Below are 15807 nucleotides of genomic sequence, written 5' to 3' on the forward strand. Positions count from 1 at the left end.
AAACCCAAATTCTAGTTGAGCTTAAATCGTTGGCAAGTGTATGAGGGACCACAATCTTCCCAGTTACCAACTATCATGCCTAGATCGAGTAATAACTCAACAATGAACATTTACTAAGTGCTTTAGTTTGTGCAAACTGCTACATTTAGATGAAATAGCTAAAACAAAGGATATATATGAGAATGCGGGAGATGGGTACTTTTCCTTGGTCGTCCTCACCACAATGTTTGGCTATTCCAACAGACTATATAACCCACATGAAGGCAGGGATTAGCTCTACATTATTCACTGCTGTATCTTCAATGCCAAGCTCAGGGCCAAGGTCATGAAAGAAGCTCTTATGTTTCATGAGTTACTAGATGAGGTAAGACAAGAACAGTAGGTTTAGACTGGGAATAGCCTTGAATTTCAAGACCTATTCTCGCAGTAATATGGTAGTATAGAAGTCAATCTGTAACTTAGAGAAATAAGTAGTAACAGTGGAAAAGACTGAATAATGAGGTGATTAGAAGAATCTGGATGAACAACAAAGGCCTATATTAAGATAACTGTGAAATCCTAAACTAAATGAGGGAATCATGATAGAGAACAAAAGAATGTCTTCCAAGCAAGAGAAATAGTAAGAATAAATAACACAGTAATATGTGCTAGCCATTTAGCTCTGCTGGTTAGAGCGCAGCCAGCCTTCTAACACCAAGGCCAAGGTTCCGGTTCCCCATATTGGCCAACTGCTAAAAGATAAATAAATAAATAATGCAGAAATAATCATGATGTATTTGTGAGGGAGTAAGGAGACATTCTATTACCTTCTAAAATATACCGAATAAAAAATTTTTAAAAAATTAAAAATAAAAATAAATTAAAAAATAATAATAATAAATAAATAAAATAGATTAGTTGTACAGAATACAAGGAGATTAACTGAAAATTTGGTTAATTGATAACTTGTATCTGTTTCTAGAATGATTTACACAATTTTGGGAAAATGAAGTGTTTTTAATAAATCCACATTCCATGTCATGGGTAAAAATAAATAAATAAATAAATAAATAAATAAAATAAAATATACAGAATACATTATAGAAAGTAACAGAAAAATAAGGTCCGGTAGGATAGGATGGAATCAGACTATTATGAGCACCTTGAAAGTTGGACGAGTTTGAACTAGATAAGTAGGACAAAAAGAATCCTAGCTTTGGAGGTAAGGATAGAAACAGAGCTTCAGGAAGAACTGACTGGAGACAGAACATGGGATATACTGAATAATGAAGAGATTGGAGCTGGGGAGGCAGGCTGGGAGGCTGTTGTAATAGTGGATGGATAAAAGAGATATTTCAAATAAATGTACAGGACTTAGGGAATGACTGGATTTAGGAATCCAAAGGAACTCCAAGGTTTTGAGACTGGATGACCAGAAAAATGATGACATGGTATCATTTATCATAGAGAAGGGGAACTGAACTTCCCCTTCTCTATGAGAAGGTAGGTTTAGTTCTAGATATGAAAAATCTTAGGTGATAGAAAGCTATTGAAGGAGAAATGCCCAGTAGCCAATTGAAGATACTGTGTTTATCTTATACCAAAGAATCTTAAGAATAAGTGAAACCATAAGAAAGGGAAAGTAGCTAAAATAAGAATTGTATCTTAAGGAATGCCCATCACTAAGATATGGAATGTAGAATAAAGAAAACAGGACTAGTTGAGCACATTAAAAATGAGTTTTGGCTGGCTGGTCAGCTCAGTTGGTTAGAGCATAGCCTTGTAACACCAAGGTCCCCATACCAGCCAGCTGCCCCCAAAAAAGAAAAAAAAAACTATTAAAAAAAAAAATGAAAATCAAAATAAGAAAATAATTCAGGGAGAAGGTAGCCAACAGTACCAATTACAATAAAGAATCAAAAAGGAGGGCTGGCCTGGTGGCGCACTGGAGAGTGGGCCGCTTTGGAGTGTGGCGGCGCTCCCGCCGAGGGTTCGGATCCCATGTGGAGACCGGTTCCCGCTCACTGGCTGAGCGCGGTGCGGGCGCGGCACCGAGGGTTGCGGTCCCGTTGCCGGTCCCCGGTGCGGGCGCAACACCGAGGGTTGTGATCCCATTACCGGTCAGTAGAAAAGACAAAAAGGAAAAAAAAAAAAGAATAAAAAAGGATAAGAACCAAAAAAGTATTACATTAAGTTCCCACAATTAGCCTGTATGAACCATATAAAAAGATTAGGGGAGGCATCTAATAAACACTATATGTGTATAATTGTCAATTATATATCATACATTATATTATGAGCAATAATACATTTTCAGGCTAAGTATCTTTAGTTCATATTACCCAGAAGTCTTCTGGACCTAAGTCATGTAGGGTGAACATTTCAGGGCTGATAGCCATGATTACCATGTTATCCCTGAAAACCTTTGGGGAATTCTATGTCCGTTACAATTGTGGTCCAGGACAACACACTACTGTTAGTAAACAAAAAAAGGTAATAAAATTATATAATTAAAAAGGCATTTGGGGGCCGGCCCGGTGGTGCACTGCTACAGTGCGCCGCTTGGGAGCGCGGCGGCGCTCCCACCAAGGGTTTGGATCCCACATACAGACCGGTTCCCGCTCACTGGCTGAGCGAGGTGCGGGTGCAACACTGAGGGTTGCGATCCCGTTGCCGGTCCCGGCCTGGTACAGGCGCGACACTGAAGGTTGCGATCCGTTGCCGGACACGAAAAAAGACAAAAAGGAAAAAAAAAAAAAAGTCATTTTGTAGTAACAATATTAAGCAATAGCAAATATTAACAAAGCTCTTAATACCATTCAAAAAAGGTTAAGTTGTCATTGACCAATAGTAATGTACTATATAAAAAACAGGAACAAGAAGTTACAGGTGCTTAGTATAATACTTTATACTATACTGTACTTTTATATAAAAAACAGGAACAGGAAGTGACAGATGCACAGAAAGGCCAAGTAGCTGTAAAAATCGACACACTGCATTTCCTGACATTGGGGGGCCTAATTCTCAACATACCAGTAGCAAGGAAGAGAACTTCAGCACTTTGCTCTGCAAAAGAGAGGACAAAAGCTTCTGCAAAGAAAGACTCAGCTCTGGATTTAACTTAATTCAAATGATATATATGTAACAATGAGCTCAGCACTATGGTAAATACCAAGTACTCATTTCCAAGTGGTGTTATTATCCACTTTCTGATACTACACACCTCACTTCTAAAAAAATCTTTCTTTGATTATAAAAATGTGGACTCTACAGGGAAGTATAAAAAAAAATAAAAACCACCGCTTAATTCCATCACACAGAAGTGAAAACCATCTCTTTATAGATTTGTCCAAAAATACCTACTTTATTTTTACACAAAAATAGAGATCTCATCTTAGCCAGAACACAAACTCTTATAACATTAAACAGTTTTTCCCCAACTTAATACATCAAAGACAACTTCTTTTGTCTATATAAGTTGATATCCTTTTTAATGGCACCATTTGACTGGCTGTAACACAATTAATATCCCTAGTGAAGAAACACGTAATTTGCTATCAATTTTTCCTATCGCAAGCAATGCTGAAAAAAAATGTTTACATATACATCTTTTTGTGCTTGTGTGATTATTTTTGGGTGGGGGAAGGGATAAATTCCTAGAAATGGAATTCTTAGGTCAAAGACAGGACAAGACAGAAAAGGAAAGGAAGATATCCATGCCTCTAAGAATGACAATACAGCATGGACTTTATGGATTCAAGGCAGGACTGGGTAGCTAGACATGGCAATTTCACTAAGAGCAGCTCTACATAAACTCCTGAGCAAAACACTCAGAGAATGCATACTCCCAAATCAAAACTATAGTCATCACCAAAAACAGATATAGGAAGTAAACATTATTGCCTCTACAATTTGAAATATAAAATGACCGTACATACCCCCTACAGATTTGGTTACTTACTCTGAAGGTGGAAGATGACATTTCTAAAATATTTCCTTATATTTCTTTTTTATTTTTAAGCCAGTCAAATTTGTATACCAATTAGTGACACTAATGTTAATAAGTTCTAATAACCCAGTACCACTGGACCAGCCTATTCCCTCGTATTCCTTAAAGTCAAATTTTAATGTAACAACTTTGTGAATGAATAAAAACTACCGAATTGAATATTTTAAAATGGTAAATCCCATATTACATGAATCTTATCTATTGGATATAGTAAAAGCAAATCTCATCACAGGGAATTTCTCTGCAGTAAGGTCAAACAGGTATGAAGAATATAAAAGAAAAAGAACAGAACTATTTCCTAAATCAAACTGAAGAAAGATATCCTTTAGTATTTAATAATAAATAAATCACCAAAGATTCTGAGAATAATTTTACAGATAGAATAAGAATTGTTATGTCAAAACAACCAGAACTATGAATATCAAGTAAGTTACCTTAGGCAATCCAATCTCATCCATGGCATTCAACCACTGAATCACATTATCAGTGTGTCTAAAGTGGAGGCCAGTTGCCTAGAAGAAATAAAAGACCGTTAGGCACTGTTGGCTATTGAAGCAAACATTTCAACTAAAACAAACAAAAACTATCCTTGCACAACTTTCCTTGTGAGACTTACAAGGTCCACTACAATTTAAGGTCATTATGCTCACAATCAATACCAAGAAACCAAATCCACATCTCAGCTTCTCCCACTTAGGAACCACATGCTTATGTATGCTGTGCTCGACAGAACACGGTCTTTGGAGTTATCTTGGACTCATTTCCTGGCATGGCCATCTACTGGTGACACTGGGCAAGTCACTTCACCCTTTGAGTCTGAGTTTCCCCATCTGTAATATCTACTTTATATGTTTGTTGTAAAGATAAATGAGATAATGTACATGAAGCTCTTAGTGTAGTATCTGAACACACAGAAGATACAAAATCACATATTATATAACAAAATATCAACCAGGGCTTTCATACTACACACAGAAATAGAAATAGGCCTCTCTAAACCTTTATGTCAGCTATTTTTGAGCAAGATCTACCTTCAAGAGGGTTCAGAAGTAGGACTTTTTTTTCATCGTTGCTGTAAATTCTCTTCTCTCCTTTCCTATCTTGCTTTCATGTCTACAGAACAGCTCCAGAGGTGTCTTGAGAAAACTGCTTATTTAAAATTCCCAACATTAAGTCTTTGCTTTTTGATTAAGAAAAGTTTCTGTTTAGGATGTTAAATTTGGCTGAGGACCTATATCCTCCTTGTTTTCCCTTGAATTTAAATATAAAATGTAAAAATCTCTTTTGACACTGTCTGTAGCCTTAGCTCATTCTGAGTTTTGGCCCAATTCTTACAACTGATCACTCTTATATTTGCTCTTGGTTACACAATCCTCCGCTATCTTTCATGTTCATCCTTTTCCAAATAAGAGCTCATAGGTGAATTCCCTACAGGAGCTCCATAGACAACAGAATTTGGTCCTCGTCTACATCCCAACTTAGTTAAGTAGTCTTCTTTCTTACTTGGGCCTTGGGCTACAGGAATCAAATTCTCTCATTTTCTGAAATTGGATCACTTTCCTATTTTACCTTGAACTCCAATATTGCAAGGTGATAAAGTTGCTATTGTTTTCAACTTGCCAACAAATCTCAGTGCTTGGTTAAAGTTAGGTTTAAAGTAGTAATTCCCCTAGTTACTTCCTCTACCTGCTGACAATGAAAAAAATCATCTAGGACTATAAAAATTTCTAGATACATACCATTATAAGAATTCTACCAAAAATACAGACATATAAAGCTCTTTTACTACTATATTATCTTGCCTTTACACTATTTTCTCCATTCTGCCAGACTTTTTCAAGGCTATATTTTGTTGAAACAAACATACCTTACAAATGTTTCTCAATAACTCTCACACAGAATAAAGTATGCTAACCTCTCTCAAGTTTACAGAAATCTAAACACCATGTAAAGAAGAACTCACCTTGTATCTGGTTTGCTCTCGATCATAGATTTTTTTCAGAGACACCACTCTGGGAGAGAAGAAGTTTCCTAGTTTAGCAAGGTAGACCCCATTCCTAAGCCCCTCCTCCAGTTCTGTCGTGGGAGGTAGATCTTCCCCTAGGCATGCTTCCATCCACCTGCACAAAACGACAAAGGACATAAAAAAAGGGAGGGAAGATCAGAACTCTGCCTTAGAAATGTTAAGCTTAATTTCCATTCTCCCTGGAGAAGTTTAAGTTGAACATAGCAACATTCTGAAGATCCATTTCCACACACATTCTTGCCCTGGCCATCAAAGGCCGGGAACTTAGGAAAATTCCTGAGCATGAATACCACCTTCTTCTCTACCCTACTTCCCTTGCTGCAGCAACAGAGCCAGCTGGCTCCCCAGATCCTGACTGCTCCATGAACCTCAGACCCTTCTCCCTCAGTCTTTAAGTTATTCCTTAAGCAGTCCTAAGAAAAAACATTTGTAATTGAAGCCACCAACTCAACTGTTCAGAAGCTTAAATTTGTTAGTGATGTTCTTTTCCAGTTTCAGAATTCAGAATCCTCAGTGAATTTCTAGGTTCAGGCTGTAAGGCTGTTTTGGGGTTATCAAAACAGGGTCAATTATCTTAGCTAAAATACTGAAAGAAACTCCTGTGGAAGCAGTAAATAAAAAATTCTTGGGTGCTTTTCGGGGGGGGGGGTGTAAAGAAAACTATATTTTTCCCCTCAAATACCTCTCATAAGATTTCAGAGAAACCTAAGATAAAACCAAAGAAAGTTTAGTTGCACCTATTTTCTACCAGTAGAAATGTAGGTAACTAAAAATCATTTACAGCAATGGTTTTCAAGCACGTTTTGAGTCTCAGAATCCTCTGAATATCAGAAGAAAGATATAGACCCTTCCCCAGAAAAATATTTATACTTAAATTTATAGATAATTTCAGAGATTTCATTGACTTTGTGAACTCCAGATTAAGAATCCCTAATTTAAAACTATTCCATACAAATTTTATAAAGTTGATATTATCCTCACATCCTTCACCAACTGGAAAAACAATTCCTAAAACACTAGATGTTGCCTGGTCTGTTTCACAAAAGTGATAAATCTTTAAAAAGCCAAATGAAAAAAAAGTTCAAGATATAGCACACTGAAGTAAAAAGTAGATTTACTGCCACAAAAAAATTAAACATTTATAATGTTTATTGATACACATAATTTTAAGGTAAAAGGAAAATAAAACTGGAGGAAACATTTAAATATGCCATACACACCCCCCAAAATATACTTTAAAAAACACTAACAATGGGTCGGCCCGTGGCTCACTCGGGAGAGTGCGGTGCTGATAACACCAAGGCCGCGGGTTCAGATCCCACATAGGGATGGCCGGTTTGCTCACTGGGTGAGCGTGGTGCTGACAACACCAAGTCAAGGGTTAAGATCCCCTTACCGGTCATCTTTTAATTAATTAATTAATTAATTAATTAATTAATAAGAAACATAGACCAAATAATATGTAAATGTATTTATGATCCCATTTATGTGTTTTACATATTCTTTATATTAATAAACTTGCTACATAGAGTATAAATTTATAATACTTCTATAAATTATTTTTATAATTCAGAATAAAATTTCTTATATTAATTCTGTCTTTCCAATCTGAGAATACTGCTAAGACTTTAAAAAAAAAAAGAAAAAAGGGCCGGCCCGTGGCTCACTTGGGAGAGTATGGTGCTGACAACACCAAGGTGACAGGTCTGGATCCGTATATAGGGATGGATGGCCAGTTAGCTCACTTGGGAGAGCGTGGTGCTGACAACACCAAGGTGACAGGTCTGGATCCGTATATAGGGATGGATGGCCAGTTAGCTCACTTGGGAGAGCGTGGTGCTGACAACACCAAGTCAAGGGTTAAGATCCCCTTACTGGTCATCTTTAAAACAACAACAACAACCAACAAAAACACAAAGAAAAGCAATGATTTTCCTATTTTTCTCTAATTCTACAGAATAAAGTCACTTGATCTTACTTTCAAATCTATTCCACTTTAAAAGTAGCTAGCATACTGTCTGACACACAGTAGGTACTTAAAGTCTGGATAGATATGTGAATGGGCCAGACAATTTTCTGGTTGCTTTCTATACCCAATGATAATAAGCTTGTCCCCTGGCTTTTCTTTCAAGTAGTAGAACTTAAAATTGTCAAAAAGGGAGAACAAAGAAATGAGTTTTCCAGAAGAGTTGCCATAGTAACTAAATTAGATAACCAATTTGCAACAGCTACAAAACTATACATCTGCAAAAGCCTAAAGACCAGAAAGGCAATGTGGAAAACAATGACAGTAGTTAGTGTGGAAAATAGTGGTAATCCAAGGACACATTTCATATAATTGTCTTTTCAATATTTTACTGCTAAAAGGGGTACAGATAAAAATCTTCTGGCAAACAACTCCTGGCAACCTCAGCTCTCAGGGGACAATCTAATTTGGGTTCTCATTAACTGGGACAAACCTAACAATTATAGCCTGAGCCAAAAACAGTCCTCTAGCACATAATTGTACAAAGAAAAAATTATTTACTTTCTTCTCAAAATGAGGTGAATACATAGGGGAGACTATGGATAAAGAACACAGTAGATACTTTTGTTCTGAATCAGAGTCAGTTACCAGAGATGTTCTCTGAGGTCTTCTCTGAGATTACGAGATTAAAAATCAAGATAAAAGGAGGGGCAACAGTGACATCTCCCACAATCCTTTACCTTTGCTTCCCGAGTCAGACTGCTGTAAAACAGTCTTAATTAATGACTAGGCTTAGAAGCTTTCTGCAGTGGAATAGAATACTATGCATATCACACAAGTGTCAGGTCAGAGGAAAAGAAGCCAAACCGTGATCTAGTGAAAGTGGATAAGCAAAGGGAGAGAGAATATTTTATTTTGCCAGAATAAAAGAGGCAAAATACAGAGTTTCTAATAACTTCCCAAAATCCAAGCTGCTCACCCACCTGTCTAAGCTGTTTCATGATGGAGTATCATTTAGTTTGTTTATAAGAATAAAATAAGTTACATAAGGACCAAACTGCTTTGAAAAAGCAGGATGCTATGTTACTATAATTTTAATGTTAAAAGTTTAGATTCTACTCTAATTCCAAGAAGACACAACAAACCCTCCTTTCTGTCCTTCTCTACAGCTCACATGAAATTTCACCCTCTGTCACTAAATCACGGAATCACAAAATGTGAGAGCCAAGAACCTAATGCACTTCTAGGGCAAATCCCTTTGGGTTTTTTTTTTTTTTTTTTTCCTGACCGGTAAGGGGATCACAACCCTCGGCACAGTGTCGTCCGCACCATGCTCAGCCAGTGAGTGCACTGGCCATCCCTATATAGGATCCGAACCCGCGGCCTTGGCGCTACCAGCGCTGCACTCTCCCGAGTGAGCCACGGAGCTGGCCCTGGTTTTTTAAATATATATATATATATATATATATATAAAATACACATCCATTAAAGAAAATTATTAAACATTTCTCAAAATTTTATGAATGTTTTCCATGTTTTTATATTGTTTCTTTTTTTCTTTCTCTTTTTTTTTTTTTTGTCTTTTTTCGTGTCCAGCAACGGATCGCAACCCTCAGTGTCGCGCCCGTACCGGACCGGGACCGGCAACGGGATCGCAACCCTCGGTGTTGCACCTGCACCTCGCTCAGCCAGTGAGCGGGAACCAGTCTGTATGTGGGATCCAAACCCTCGGCGGGAGCGCCGCCGCGCTCCCAAGCGGCGCACTGTAGCAGTGCGCCACCGGGCCGGCCCTATATTGTTTCTGAAGACTAAGTTACATAAAAATTCTACCAAGTGCTTAATCAGTCACCTATGTTGGACACTTATGTCATTTCTAAATATTTTCAACCATTAAATAATACTGCAAGGAATATTTTTGTGCACAGTGTTCTTCTGTGTTTAGAATTAATTCCTTAGGAGAGGTCCTCAGAAGTATAATTCCAAAGTTAAAAATTATAAACATTTAAAAGTGAGGGTTTTTTTTTTTTTTTATTGCTCAAAAGCCTACTCAAAGGCTGTACCTATTTGCACAATCCTCTCATTTACAAATAAGAATGAGGCTTACCCCAAGTTCAACTGCTAGCTAGTGGCAAAAGTGGAATAACAAGACACTGATTCCTAGTTTAGAATCCTCCTCACTATATTACTTTTGCTCTGACCATATCACCCCAAAAACCTAATATGGCTGAGCTCCACAGGGCTGTAAAAACAGGTCAAAATTTCAGATAGCCTATGAGGGAAAAAGGCTGGTATCTCTCCATGTTCTGTCCACTTAATAGGGTCTTAGGTATTTTAGGTTAACAGTGATTCTCAACTCAGACATAAAACTTTCTTACAAAACTTAAACATTTTTTTTTTTTTGTCTTTTTCCGTGTCCGGCAACGGATCGCAACCCTCAGTGTCGCCCCCGCACCGGACCAGGACCAGCAACGGGATCGCAACCCTCGGCATTGCTCCCGCGCCTCGCTCAGCCAGTGAGCGGGAACCGGTCTGTATGTGGGATCCGAACCCTCGGCGGGAGCGCCGCCGCACCTCCCAAGTGACACACTACAGCAGTGCGCCACCGGGCCGGCCCAAAACTTAAACATTTAATTTAGCTACATAAATACACTTACATATAAATATATACACAAAGAAAAAATCACTGGCCAACACAACTCTTTACCAATTCTCATGTTTAACACTATCCTAGCAATATTCATAGAATCTCAAGGTTGGAAGGCTCGTTAACAATCTTCTAGTATACCTCAACTCCTCTACGCCCCTCCCACCTTCCACTCCCTTCCCATTTTGATGCTTGAATGTTCTCAAAACATCTCAGCCAAGGGCCAGCCCGGTGGCGCACTGCTACAGTGCGCCGCTTGGGAGCGCGGCGGCGCTCCCGCCAAGGGTTCGGATCCCACATACAGACCGGTTCCTGCTCACTGGCTGAGCGAGGTGCGGGTGCGACACCGAGGGTTGCGATCCCGTTGCCGGTCCCGGTCCGGTACGGGCGCGACACTGAGGGTTGCGATCCATTGCAGGACACGAAAAAAGACAAAAAGGAAAAAAAAAAAACCATCTCAGCCAAATCATGTCACAGGCCGAGCCTGAACATGGCTGCTGACAGGGAATCAAACATTCAAAGCAGACCATTTCATTTCTGGATTCTAGTAGCCAGAAAGTTTTTGTTAAGCTGGCACCAGTTCTCCATTGGTACCCTAAGCTGCCTTCTGAAGCACAAGAACATATGGGATAAAAGTATAATGTGAGTAGCACTGGCCATGGACTTAGAAAGACCTGGAATTATCAGGGTCCGGGATTTGATTCCTGTACCAGCCAGAAAAAAGAAAATAATAAATAAAAGAAAAGAAAGACCTGGATTTATATCCTGTCTCTGGCACTTACCAACAGCAAGCCATTTAACCAGTTTCTTCATTTGTAAAAAGGGGATAACAATACCTTCCAAATAGATTTGTAGTTGAGGATTAAATACTGCAAGTGAAATACAAAGCTAGCACAGTGCTTGGCTAGGTATTGAAAAAATATTTGGGCCTTTCCTCCTGTCCCTGCCTATCATGAGTCACATGCTAACACTTCTGTAGGTAAAAAGATACCGATTCCTTCAAGCACTCTTCATAAAAAGAGAATAATAATAGCACCTATCCGTAGTATGTTTGTGACGCTCAAAAGAGATAATACATATAAAGTGCCAGGAATCGTGCTGGGCACACAGTAAGCACCCAAAATGTTAGGTGACCTTACTAGTAGTGTTTGACATGACTCCCTGGCCCCTTCAAATCTTTCTCACTCATCTCTGAACATTCTCCAAGTGAACACTGTGTTCCAGGTGTGGTCTGACTAGCCCAAAACAGAACAGAACTATCACCTTCATTCTGAACATGCCATAACCACAAACAAGGCCTTAGATTAAATTATTCTATTACACTTTTCCAATCAACAGAAATTCTTTTTTTAGATTAAATTATTCTATTACACTTTTCCAATCAACAGAAATTCTTTTTTTAGATTAAATTATTCTATTACACTTTTCCAATCAACGGAAATTCTTTTTTTAGATTAAATTATTGTATTACACTTTTCCAATCAACAGAAATTCTTTTTTTAGATTAAATTATTCTATTACACTTTTCCAATCAACGGAAGTTCTATTTTTCGAATCTAGAGCTGCTAAGCCGTATCTCTACAACTCCACATTAAAGTCATCATTTGCATTCATCTCTGTCTTTATATTAGAGTCACCCAATTGTCCCTAATGTCGGCATCTTCTGGGATCCTAATCCTGTTACCCAAAATATTAACTTCTCTTCCAGCTTCACATCATCCACAAATATTAAAAGGTTTTAAGGAATGAAGAGGAGTTTACCAAAATGGCGAGGCCTCCAGACAGAAGATATCACGTACGAAGGCAGGGAGGTATAAGAAAACAAGGCGTGTCACAGAGCAGCTCAGCACCACCACTGCTGGAAGGTAAGGGCAAGGGGAACAACAGAGGGGAGGATGGAAAAGGCAGAAGGCTGGATCATGCAAGGCCTTGTCTATCATGCTAAGAAACTTTACTTCACCCTAGTCACGGGGACACTGAAGGATGACCTGATCAGATCTGTTTCAGAAAATCACGCTGGCAACAATGTGGGATCTTTTCATTAGCAAACAAGTACAAATGTTTTAACAAATATGAAACTTTTTTTAAAAAGTTCAAAGACTATCATACTAACTGGTGACATCAGCGCACCCTACATGTAGTCGGAACTCTCAGCCACAGCCACAAATAGAGCTCAGAGACAAAACTCTCATATTTCTTATATTTCTCACAAGAGTTGAAGAAAGTGGAGAGTAGAGCCTTAGCCCTTCCTCTCACAACAAGGGATATAAACGTTCAAAATTTTCTTTTCCTCAAGTTTAACCCCAGATCTGCTGTAGCAAATCTAACTCAAATGCAATTTTTTTTTAAAAAGTGATATCAGATCTGAAACACAACTGCTAAACAGGAAAACAGTAACATCTGAATGGTTTATTTTCAGTATAAATAACACTAAAAAAATAACCTCTGTGGCAGGTATGAAGCTAAATACTTTACATGCATTATCTCACTTGATCCCTACAATAACCTCATAAGTAGAATTACTGTTTTTATTTTACATATAAGGAAATCATGTGTTCCAAAAAGTAAAGTGACCTGTCCAAGGTTACCCAGCTAGTAAGCTCACACTTGAATCCAAGGTAGTTTGATTCCAAGCTCACTCTTTTTTTTTTTTCCTTTTTGTCTTTTTTTTTTTACTGACCGGTAACGGGATCGCAACCCTCGGTGTCACGCCCGTACCGGGGACGGCAACGGGATCACAACCCTTGGTGTTGCGCCCGCACCACGCTCAGCCAGTGAGCAGGAACTGGTCTCTATATGGGATCCAAACCCTCGGCAGGAGCGCCGCCGCACTCCCAAGCGGCGCACTCTCCAGTGCGCCACCTGGCCTGCCCCCAAGCACACTCTTAAATGCTACAATATACTGCCTCCTTCAAAGATAATAACAATTACCGCCTACTGAACACTCACTACCAAAAGGTCAAGTTCTGAAGGTGGGCTTCCTGAAGCAACCCACACCACAGTACATGACCTTATTAACAATCCTTACTCTATCAAGCACTGACAGAAACCTATTATTAAATATTGGTAAGTTGACACAATTAGTGTGAAAAATGAGTCCTTATACAAAAGCCTGTCTTTAATATAATATAATAATTCTTATAATAGCATATAAGTCTTGTATACCTTTCATATTTAGGAACATATTTGGGAACAAATATGCTTAAACGAATGGCTACAATAGGAGATAATATTTTAACTAGGCTTTGTAAGATAAATTGTATTTAGAGAGGTGAAAAATGGAAAAAGCAGACATTTAAGATTAAAAAAAAAGCATAAACAAAGGGCAAAAAAAGCATGAAAACAAACGGAATATTCAGGGAATAATAAATCACTGTGGTAGAGGAGTAGGTTGAGATGTATCTGAAACATTAGTATTTCAACCTGCAGGCAATGGGAACCAGAAGTTTTTAAGTAGAAAAGTCGTTTAGTCAGATGTGAGACTTAGAAGGGTAACTAGGACAGCAGCATGGAAAACAGATTCAAAGGAGAAATATTAGGCAACTATTTCAGGAATCCAGGAGAGAGATAATAAGGTCTTTAACTAGGGCAACAGCAGAAATGGAAAGAAAAATGATGAGCAATTATGAAGGTAGAAGTGACCCTATTTGACAATCTGTTAGATGGGTGGGAGAGAGGGTTAGTGGGAGAGGTGAAGGTTTCACAGATGACTGGAAAAGGAAGGAGGAAAAAAAAGTTTGCTCCTGACTTCACATTTTTCAACTAACAAACACCAAGTGGATTAGATTGTTTTTTTAAAAAAAGGAAAAAAAAAAATATAGATGAATAGTCCTGAAATGGGAATGGAATTTACATTTACAAATAAGACCACAGAAGCAGAAATCAAAAAGAAAAAAGATAAATTGGCTATATAAAAAGTACTTAAATTTCTATAAGGCAAATTTTTAAAAAACTAAATAAAACTTTAAAAGGAAAGATAAAGTGCAAGAAAAAGTGCCACATATAACAAAAAGCTAAGAATAACCTATAATCTTTATATATTGGACATTTTTAAACACTTGAAATACATAACAAAATAACAAATATTTCCCTAGAAAAATGGGCTAAAAACACAAATAGGTAATTCATAAGAGAAATATAAACAACCAATAATTATATAAATATTTATTAATCTTACTACTAACCAAAGAAATACAAATTAAAGTAACAATATCACCATCTTCAGCTATCAGACTGGCCGAGATAAAAAAGAATAAGTTATCATTGTCCAGTGTGTGGGGAAACCCCACATTCTTATACACAGTTCTGGAAGAAAATCTGGTACCATGTATCATCTATAGCAAACTTACAGAAACTTCTATAAAAGGAAAAATAAAATATTTTGTTTTATTTTTAAAAGATGATTTGGTGAATTGTGGCATGGATGACTAAACAAAAGATGATGCCATTAACCAAGACTGGGGATACCCACAGGAACAAGAGAGGATGATAAATTCATGCCTGAAACGTCAATGGGACGTCCAACTAGTGATATCCTGCAAGCAGCTGGAAATACAAGTCTGAAACTCAGGAGGGGGACCCAGGTGGGAGACCCAGATTTGAAAAATGGCACCATTTGCAAATCTGGAAGTACATGAGCTCACCAGAGAAACAGCTTGTAGAGAAAAAAAAAAGATGGGGCTGGCTGGTTAGCTCAATTGGTTACAGCAAGGTGTTATAACAAGGGTTCAGATGCCCATGCCAGCCAGCTGCCAAAAAAAAACTGAAGAGGTGAAAGAGAAAAAGACAGTTACTGGTGGTAAAATGAGAATGAGGAGAGAATCAGATCAAGGAAGGAAAAAACTTCAGGAAGCTGAAGAGAGATGGGTGACAAAGAAAAAGGATGTGGCAAATAAGAAAGACAATCGTCTGTGACTCCTGTAAAGGGAGCCTCAGAGTGGTGAGACAGGAGTCAGATTATATTAATGCAAAAGTAACTAGAAGTAGGGAAGGAAAGGGAGCAAAGACAGGCTTCTTTTTCAATAAGTTTAAGAAGTGAAGAAGATAAGTTGGGGGAATAGAGAAAGGGTCTGAGATGGTTGCATATCTGGGGAAGGTATCTTTTTTTTTTTTTTTTTTTTTTTAATGTTTGGGGAAAAACCCAATTTTTTAACCCGCAAAAAAAAAAAAAAGGGGGGGGGGGA

The 15807-nt window shown here is 38.0% G+C and overlaps 1 protein-coding gene across 1 annotated transcript in view; it reads right to left on the reverse strand.

The window, feature by feature from the left end:
* Nucleotides 1-15807, reverse strand: part of IQGAP1 (IQ motif containing GTPase activating protein 1) — a 96067-nt gene that overhangs the window by 59554 nt on the left and 20706 nt on the right. The window contains exons 3-4 of the mRNA XM_008565351.1: nt 5952-6108; nt 4423-4500 (exon numbers count right to left, since the gene is read on the reverse strand). Of these exons, the coding sequence (XP_008563573.1) occupies nt 4423-4500; nt 5952-6108 (235 nt within the window). The remainder of the gene's footprint in view (nt 1-4422; nt 4501-5951; nt 6109-15807) is intronic.

The sequence above is a fragment of the Galeopterus variegatus genome, unplaced genomic scaffold, assembly GCF_000696425.1.
Source record: "Galeopterus variegatus unplaced genomic scaffold, G_variegatus-3.0.2 Scaffold14, whole genome shotgun sequence".
NCBI classification, from domain to species: domain Eukaryota; kingdom Metazoa; phylum Chordata; class Mammalia; order Dermoptera; family Cynocephalidae; genus Galeopterus; species Galeopterus variegatus.